This window comes from Leiobunum rupestre, chromosome 11 (assembly GCF_980474605.1).
Source record: "Leiobunum rupestre chromosome 11, qqLeiRupe1.1.hap1, whole genome shotgun sequence".
Lineage (NCBI taxonomy): Eukaryota > Metazoa > Arthropoda > Arachnida > Opiliones > Sclerosomatidae > Leiobunum > Leiobunum rupestre.
Genome location: NC_143394.1, coordinates 50805047 through 50814039, shown reverse-complemented (window position 1 = coordinate 50814039; position 8993 = coordinate 50805047). Strand labels below are relative to the sequence as shown.

Genomic DNA, 8993 nt, shown 5'->3' with positions numbered 1-8993 from the left:
TAGAGCTTTACCGAAAACGTACAAATAGCGTTGGCGCGAAAACAATTGGACATCTTTTTCACTGAAAAAATACGACTTGAAAAAGTGACAAGTTGGGCAAGCTAAAATAACTTTTTTTGAATTCCATTGGGAGAGTAGTGTAACTTTAGGAAAGTCAGAAATTTGTTAATCTGGTGTAGTGGTCCGTGATAGTAGTTTCGAATATATGGTACGAGACTATATTATCTATGCCCACATCCAGTGCAAAATATTTACGAACCTTGGCCCACACCCACACCACGGCTGTGCCCACACTTACAAGGAGACATCATGAAGAGTAACCCACCGATTTTGTTCATACTCAGGGGATTGATAGACCTTTATGTAACTTGGAAAATCCTAAAGGGAATTTATTCAATTGGCAACCGTTTTGCAATGGCAACGAAAAATGTTTTTGACAACAAAAAAATGAACATTTTCCCATTGAAAATAACATGGGATTCTGAACGATTCCTTTCCTAGGGGCCCCCCATGTGAAAATTTTTAACAAATTCCAAAATTTTAAAAATGACAAAAATACAAAAAAATAGATAAAAAAGTGACGAAAAAAGTCAAAATTGATCATTTTTTGATCAATTTGAACAAAATGGGTGAAAATGAACCAAAATGGCTAAAATCGGAAAAATGTGAGAGAAAATTTAAAGAAGTACAAACATCGAAAAATATTTCGAAATTGTTTTAAATAAATAATGTTTTCAAAATTGAAAAAATTAATAAATAAATTTTTTATATCAAAAGCAGCAAATTTGATCAAAAACGATTGTAATTGATATTAATTGATTGAAATAAATAATTTCTGAAATATTGGAATAATATATAGATAAATTGGTTCATTTGAAAAAAGAAGTATTTTGGTCAATTTGGTCAAGAATGATCAAAATTCGAATTAATAGATCAAATTAGACAAATATTTAAATTAAAAAAAATAATAATAAAAAATGACTAAATTTTACAAAAAAACTCAAAATAGTTTGAAATAAAATAATTTTTTTTCAAAATTGAAAAAATTAATTGAAATTTATAAGTTGTGTAAAATTAGATTAATATACAGATAAATTGTGTTTTTTGAAAAAAATGATTTATTTTTATCAATTTGGTCAAACTTGACCAAAATTATTTTATTTTTCAAATACAGCAATTTCTATAAATTATTCCGATATTTCACAAATAATCTATTTCAATCAATTATAATCGTTTTTGATAAAAAAAATTAAAATATATTATTTTTTCAATTTTAAAAAAATAATTTATTTCAAACAATTCCGAAATATTTTTTTCAATGTTTGTACTACTTTAAATTTTCTCTCACATTTTTGCAATTTAAGCCATTTTGGTTCATTTTCACCCATTTTGTTCAAATTGATCAAATTTTAATAATCTTGATTTTTTTGTTACTTTTGTATCATTTTTTTCTACTTTTGGCATTTTGAAAATTTTGATATTTTCACATGGGGGACCCTAGGAACGGTCAGAATCCCAAGTTATTTTCAATGGGAAAATTTCCATATCTTGTTGTCAAAATAAAATTCGTTGCCATGGCAAAACGGTTGCCCATTGAAAAAACTCCCTTTAGGATTTTTCAAGTTACATGAACGTCCACCAATCCCCCGAGTTTGAACAAAATCGGTGGGTTAGACTTCGGATGTCTCAAAGGTTGTTACAAGGTTACTAGAGACATACGCTAATATGAGGTTGTTAGACCAATAAATTCCAGCAGGCCCACACTAATATTCAAAATTAGCAGACCACTTGTATAAGCAGACGACGCTTTGAAAGATACACCTCAGGGTTGCCAGCCTTTAGATGATAGATTTTGGTAATTGGTAAACAAAACTTTCTAGGATTTGAGAGCTTAAGAGCGATTGCAAGAAAATCAAGTGATTGTTTTAATAAATAAATTATTATTTTCAAAGGTTAACAGTAATCATATGGTTGTCGATAGTTTATTTTGAACTTTCATCACTAGTCTTTTTGAACCAATATTATTTTTCGTCGCCTTGCCCCCTTCGATGACACAGTGACGTTTCATAACAAGAGATGATAAAGTACGGATCCTCGCCATTTTACCAGTACTGAAAACGGTTATTAATAAATCTGATTATTAGTCTGTTTGCGATGAAATCTCACCATTAATATAAGTTTAGAAGGTTTTAAAATGTTTTTAATTTAAATTAGAGTAGCCTAACCGTAAAAGAAAAAACTTTAAAAAAAAAATCTCTAGGCCTTTGCCTATTAGGTCATAGCTGAAAATGAACAGATCAGAAGGTTTGGTTCAGCGGAAAAACGTATCCCAAGCAAATCAAAACAATGAAAAGCAGTATGACAGCAATGCCCGGGACACCGATGATTCTAAACCCTCTGACAATGAAGATGATGCCGATTCTAAAGAGACTAGACTTACTCTAATGGAAGAGGTCCTTCTTTTAGGCTTGAAGGATAAAGAGGTATCAGCCGTCAGACTCAGAAATTGTCCTATTTACTAAACACAACTACATTTTGACATGCTTTCAATTTATAGGGATACACTTCTTTTTGGAATGATTGCATTTCTTCAGGCTTAAGAGGTTGCATTCTTGTAGAATTAGCTTTACGTGGAAGAGTGGAACTAGAAAAAGCTGGAATGAGACGAAGAAGCCTCCTCATGAGGAAAGTAATCCTGAAAAATGACGCTCCTACCGGTGATGTGTTACTAGATGAAGCTCTTAAACATGTAAAAGAAACTTCACCACCAGAAACGTTACAAAGCTGGATTGAGTATCTAAGTGGTGAGATGATCAAAATGGATTTAACAGCTCTTACAAACAAAATTAATAGTTCTTAAAAATCTTAGGTGAAACCTGGAATCCTATGAAATTACGATACCAACTTAGGAATGTACGGGAACGTTTGGCTAAAAATTTGGTTGAAAAAGGAGTGTGTACAACTGAAAAACAGAACTTTCTTCTCTTTGACATGACTACGCATCCTTTAGTTGATGCGACAGCCAAAAATAAGCTGGTGAAAAAGGTCCAAGACGCTGTCCTCTCCAAATGGGTCAATGACGCCCATCGTATGGACAAGCGGTTATTGTCCTTAATAGTTTTAGCTCACGCTTCTGATGTTCTTGAAAATGCCTTTGCTCCTCTCTCTGATGAAGACTACGAAGTTGCCATGAAAAGGGTTCGCGAACTTCTTGAACTAGAAATGGAAGCAGAGAGTATGAAACCTAATGCAAATGAGGCCATGTGGGGAGTTTTCGCTTCCTTCGCAAAATAACTCTTTAGCTGAAATTCTTTTTCCTGTCATATATGTGAAATTTTAAATTAGAAAATTAATGGAAAAATATCATTAGTTCCAAAAAATCTTAGCCAATGTTAGTAACAATAAAATTTCTAAGAAAAAGGTACTTTTTCCATGACAATTTGGAAGAACTACTTCTTCCAAGTAGAACTTAAAATTGTCAAATTAATTATACATATATAAAAAATGGTTGCTGGGAGTTAAATATAGATTTTAAGTTAAAAACCTACTGATGAATTACTGCACATTTTTGAAACATACTTGTCATTACCAAACAAGGTTTTGTACAAAATGTTTGTTACGCTATTATTGATTAATTTCACTCTTATATTATTTTGTTGAAATCATCCTTGTAATCCCCACCTTTTTTCTAATTGTACATAAAAACAACCTATAGTGCCACTTTAAAGGGTGTTTGTAATGGGGTATTGCAAATAGTTTGTAGATTTTCCTTACAACTGAATTAACGCTTGATTAATAACTCGTTTCTAGTCTCAACTGTAATCTTTTAAAATGTTTCTCCGATCTTTGTATATAGTACATTCTTTTTAAAGAAACATTGTTTCCTTTAAAAGACTGCCAGTTGCGACTTCTTCCACGTCTATACTAGAAAAAGCAAAAGTAATTAAAAATGTTATATATTCTGCATAAATAGAGTTTTTCTTCGAAAAATCAAGGTGAATATTGAAAAATGACCATTGCAATATTCACCCTCCATTCCTTCTAAATATAAGGGAGTTGTTCAGGAATATGGGTTTGTATTTGTATCAAATAATGAAAGGCAAATTTATCAGCGTAATAAATTTTTTCATTGTTAAACACTGTTTTAGCAAAAACATTGTGACAAAGCATTCATAAAATTTTTAACTATTTACACAGAAAACATTATCTTTTATAACGTATTAGGAAGAAGTTTTCCACTATACCATTTATTTTGTTTCTGCATAAACGTGACAAATTCCCAGGACAATACGTTTTTGCATTTTAAAACTTTAACAGTTTTCGCAGTATCGACATTATATAAACATTTATAGATACACATAATTTGTTAAAAAATAAGTGCTAAGATAAATATTTTGTGGCATTTTCATTTGGTTGTTTTTTTGTCAAAATATACACAGGAGGAATTTGTTTTTGGACCAAAGAAAGATAATTGTTAGAAAACAAATATCAGAAAAGGATCGCCTTGCTTTCAGTCATATCCTTCACGTACTGAGTAAAACGTTTCAGGAACTTTGGATATTCCCTTTTATACACAGCGCGTAAAACAGAGGCTGGAGCCCAACCACCAGGGTTAACTGAAAAACAACATTGTCTTAAAAACTCAATTCAAACCTACAATTATTCAATATTATGTCCTTACTGGTTGAACAATATATAATTTTGCAGGTAAGATTGTCTCTGGTAATTTCTTTGTTTTCGTCACTTGGTGGGTCAACAATTGTCTGACAGACTAAACAAACTGTTAATTTAACTCTAACGCATTTACCAACCTAAATGTTTAATATCGCATTAATATTAAATAATAGGTTTTTGTCAAAAGACAAGAGACTTACTGGGCATTCGTTGTAATCAGTTGAATTGTTACATACTATCCATATATCATTAGCATCTTTATCATCTTCATTAGGCATTCTACGGATATGCGACCAAAAGAGAGCGTCCCTTTGGGTCGCTGGCCAAACTCTTTTATGCACTTGATGGAACACTAAGGAATTTGGGTCAATTTCATCCACAACTTTCATAGACTCCATAGTCGCTACCCAATGAGAAACAAAATTATACATTATCAGGCATGCTAGAAGAAGGTCCAACTCGCGATACTTACATTCCCAGTCATAACGAAACTCTGGACTAAAAAAATAATGACACATTTCGTGACCAGTAATTCCCTATAAAACAAAATTATTCATAATTTTTCATTTCAATAGTCAGGGGAAGGGGCAGAAAATAAAATACTTTAACAGTGTGGACAGCTTTGAGGGGGTCAACGACCATTCCCCCTTCTTCAACTTCTCTTTTGTACATTTTCATTTCCCCTTCTTCAGCAAATATCTGCCATCCTCCTTCCCCAACTCCCATACGGGCATTTCTATATTGTTCTAACGTGACTTTATCAATTTCTGGCCACAACTGATGTTGCCTTGCTTGAGGGGAAGGACCAGCTTGGTGACAAACTTCCTTAGATCGGCACTTCAATAATCGTAACTCCTCCTCTTGTTGTTCACTCTTGTCAAGAGCAGCATCTACCGCATCAAAGAACTCATCTTCGTTTATCATGCAGTGAGGTCCTTCCTGATTAGATGAAAAATGATATTGCGATCCCCGTTATAAAGATTCATTCTGTCTATGACAGACCATGTAAATTAAATACTTCATAATCAGGACCCCCTAAGACTATCGGTGGTGGTGGTTTTGTTTCACTGAGAGCTTGTTTGTACATGTCTTCAATTTTTTTCCGTTTGTCTATTTCCTGCAAAATAATAAATTTATCCTTACTGCTTTCAGTATATTTACCAAATTTTATCATTACTTTTTCAAGGCGTCTTTTCCAACTTTCTTCCCGTTGACCCATTAACTCTATACAATGACCCAATGTCGCTAATATTCCAGCCGTAGTGGCTTTAAATGTGAAAGCTTCTCCTTTGAAATCGATAGCGTTTTTAGCATGCTCCATAACTGACTCTTTATTAATAAAATTTTGGCCTAAAATTAACATTGACATTAACAAATAACACAATTTTCTTAATTGCCCTTTTAAAATGTTTTACTTCTGTGAGTGGAAGAAGGGGAGTGATTTAATTGGTTTTCAAAAGTTAGAGTTTTTTCATTTACACTTTCCTCATCATCATCTGAATCTCCGTGATTAACTAAAAATAAAGGAAATAAGACAAACCACTTATAAAGCTGTCAAAGCCTGTCATACATTGATTTAAATAAAATACTGAACAATCAAATATACATAATTATAATTATCTAGGATTCTTCCAAGTTAATGGTAGTTGTTTTGCAAATATGTAGGAGTACTTTAGCATCATTAAATCAATTATATTACGAAAGGAATAAAAATTAAGGGAAAGTAAATTTTACTTTCATCTAAAGACATTTTTCTGACCTACAAGAAATATTAGTAATAGGAAACCTTTCTTTCTAGGTCAGTCCCCCCCCCCCTCCCCTAATGTTCTTTAAAAAAAGGTTAAAGAAGAAAAGGTATACACTACAAACCCCTGTTCTTGTCATTTTTGATAGAAACCGAGTCAGCACAAGAATCAAAATATCCTTGCAAAGTTTCCACTTGTTGACAGAGAATATCCCTAAATGTTTCCATTTCTGCCAATTTTTCACGTAGTCCTCTGGCTTTTTTCAGAGACGAAACGCTGGTGCCTGATAGACTCGTGGAGCCTAAAGAAAGAGCAGAGCCATGACGGCGAAGACTATTTTCACTTCCATAGGCAGAGTCCATCTATAAAATACAGAAAAAAGACCAAAATACTATAAAAAGCCAAAACATAAAAAACTTGAAGATTTAGGTCATGTTCAAGAATATCCTTATTCTGTACTTTTCCCTAAAGGCAAACATATTTTAAGCTAACATCCCCCTTTCCCCCACCATCTTAAATAAAATCATGAGTATTGTTTAGGTCATTCACTTCATAAACCCACTACTTTAACTTAAATAATCAAGAGAAAATACAGTCATGTTTTTGAAATTATCTAATATTCAAGATACAATAATGAACATAAATGTAACACTGAAAACAGTTCAGGATACTCTCTGATGGGGAAACTTGAATGAAGAAACAACCTACATAAATAGCATTTTACACTCCTCACCACATGAAAAAATTGGCCCCAATTGGTTTATTTTAGACCAAGCGATTACAGTTATAGTTTGAAACCTTAGTTAAAAAATTTACTTTATTTTCTAAACCCTATTTAATCAGCCACATTAGAAGATGGTATTACGAGCTGGATTATTAAAAATAACATTTAACTTATATGTGCAACTTAACAATTAACTTTTTAATTACCTTATAGGCTTCGAGGGCCTCAACCCATCGATTCCGGTCTTCAGGGTTTTCAGATCTCAGGTACCAAACGCAATCATTAACACTAACGTCAAATCGGCATTCATCAAATTCATGGGGCTAAAGAAAAATTATACATATTAACAATGAAGAAGTAATAATACAAAACAAAACTAACTAAAAGACCTAACAGACTAAAGTATAAAACAAAGTCCTCACACGAGTATAGAAAAGAAAACTAAAGTTAGCTTCCCCAATGATTGTGTTCAATTTCTATGACCCAATTTGGGATTTTCCTTGTCATTGAACTTTAGGAACATAAAATGAGAAAATAGTCTCCAGATAACAGTTAAGCGCATAGCTCTTACGCTAGAGACACCTATTACCTTAACTCAAGTCAACAGAAGATTAATAATTTATAAGAAGTCATTTCTGGAACTAAGAATAAAAATAGCGCAAACAAGAGGAATACCTTAACAGACCCCTCTCCAAAGAAACTTTGAAAAACTTTGCTAAGAAAAAAAATGGCAACTGAAATTATCTGCTTACCTTAATCGTTGCTTTTATAATACTGATAGCACCTCGGCAACCATAGGCAGTGTCGTTGGCTGACTTATAATAGGAAAGTGAACCATCCTTTAATACTATAAACCGATCCTGCCATCCATGGATATAATTTGTCCATTTACTCAAAATACCCCGAGCTGTGAAAAAAAAAATTATAATTAAACCAAGTATTTTTACAGGTATTCCAAAATTTTCATCTCTAACCCTGGAATCTAATCTAAGATGGGATGGGATTTTGTTTAAAGTTTACGGGCATTATTTGGTTGAATACAAACTAGGCAAACGTTAACTGTGTGCGTGACATGTTGTCTAAAAATTGCTAATTGCATTTATCAAATTTTAAGCCAAAATGATGTTCAACTAGGGCTAATGACCATTAACTAAACTTCTTACTCTTAGTGAAAATTCAGTTAGTCAGGTTAGGTGGTGTTAACAAAAGATTTTGAAAAGGTGGTCTGTTTATGTTTTTTAGATCCTATTTACCTGCAATCTGAATCAACCAACCGTAATCAATCAAATTAGTTTTTACTTCGAATATAAAATTTTATCACTATATTTACTGAAAATGAGGTGTTTCTAGCAGAAGCTCCAACCCTTCTTCCACCTAATGTTTTTCAGAGATAACCATTCATAGACACTGTGATCCTACTTAAGCTCTAAGAACACTAATTAACACTATCTAACTACCTTGACACATTAATTATCGTATAGAAATTCGCCACCAGAACGGCAGAACCCAGCCCTCAACTTATCATTACAATTTAGCAAAGGCTTATCAACTTACCCTGAGACTCGGCTTGAACTAAATTTTCTAAGTCGTCTTCATCCTCACTAAGGTACAAGTTATTTTCATCTGTCATTTTTAAATAGATTTCTTTCTTACTTAAATTATAAAATGAACGCCAAATAATACGTATAATGGCATTAGAATTCTTCTTGTTGTAAATACCATTCGCAAAATAAGCGTTTCTTTTGCATTGGTGAGGGGTCTCAAAAAGCAGGGGAAAGAAGAGAATTACTAGCAAGCGCGTGATTACCAAAATTCGAGGAAAAGGGGGTTAGGACTTAGGGGGAGAAGGA

The 8993-nt window shown here is 32.7% G+C and overlaps 2 protein-coding genes across 8 annotated transcripts; one reads left to right on the top strand and one right to left on the bottom strand.

Moving 5' to 3' along the window:
* Positions 1–1996: 1996 nt before the first annotated feature.
* On the top strand, positions 1997–4156 carry sau (Golgi phosphoprotein 3 homolog sauron). 6 transcript variants are annotated; one of them, XM_090162752.1, is made up of 4 exons: positions 1997–2108; positions 2276–2483; positions 2558–2804; positions 2870–4156. In XM_090162752.1, the coding sequence occupies exons 2-4, from the start codon at positions 2289–2291 to the stop codon at positions 3292–3294; spliced, it is 867 nt and encodes a 288-aa protein (XP_090018878.1). In that variant the 5' UTR covers positions 1997–2108; positions 2276–2288; the 3' UTR covers positions 3295–4156. The 6 variants fall into 6 exon arrangements, with proteins under 6 accessions (XP_090018878.1, XP_090018876.1, XP_090018877.1 ...); XM_090162750.1 differs by having other exon boundaries at positions 2001–2108; positions 2261–2483; XM_090162751.1 differs by having other exon boundaries at positions 2008–2120.
* A 48-nt stretch (positions 4157–4204) lies between these two features.
* cert (ceramide transfer protein) lies at positions 4205–8973 on the bottom strand. Of its 2 annotated transcripts, none has more exons than XM_090162744.1 (13): positions 8863–8973; positions 8698–8795; positions 7896–8050; positions 7350–7466; positions 6544–6781; positions 6090–6188; positions 5852–6003; positions 5693–5791; positions 5278–5613; positions 5147–5210; positions 4875–5077; positions 4682–4811; positions 4205–4616 (listed from the first exon to the last, which is right to left on the bottom strand). In XM_090162744.1, the coding sequence occupies exons 1-13, from the start codon at positions 8889–8891 to the stop codon at positions 4489–4491; spliced, it is 1848 nt and encodes a 615-aa protein (XP_090018870.1). In that variant the 5' UTR covers positions 8892–8973; the 3' UTR covers positions 4205–4488. The 2 variants fall into 2 exon arrangements, with proteins under 2 accessions (XP_090018870.1, XP_090018869.1); XM_090162743.1 differs by having other exon boundaries at positions 5852–6024; positions 8863–8972.
* Between the last annotated feature and the right edge of the window lie 20 nt (positions 8974–8993).

What these genes read in the sequence shown, in the direction of transcription:
- sau (XM_090162752.1), top strand. Translation starts at nt 2,289, where the DNA reads ATGAACAGATCAGAAGGTTTGGTTCAGCGGAAAAACGTATCCCAAGCA. An exon ending in TAGGCTTGAAGGATAAAGAG is followed by an intron (nt 2,484 to 2,557) that starts GTATCAGCCGTC and finishes TTCAATTTATAG; the next exon opens with GGATACACTTCTTTTTGGAA. An exon ending in CTGGATTGAGTATCTAAGTG is followed by an intron (nt 2,805 to 2,869) that starts GTGAGATGATCA and finishes TAAAAATCTTAG; the next exon opens with GTGAAACCTGGAATCCTATG.
- cert (XM_090162743.1), bottom strand. Translation starts at nt 8,891, where the DNA reads ATGCAAAAGAAACGCTTATTTTGCGAATG. An exon ending in CAAAAATGACAAGAACAGGG is followed by an intron (nt 6,189 to 6,543) that starts GTTTGTAGTGTA and finishes CTTTATTTTTAG; the next exon opens with TTAATCACGGAGATTCAGAT. An exon ending in CCCTTCTTCCACTCACAGAA is followed by an intron (nt 6,025 to 6,089) that starts GTAAAACATTTT and finishes TGTTAATTTTAG; the next exon opens with GCCAAAATTTTATTAATAAA.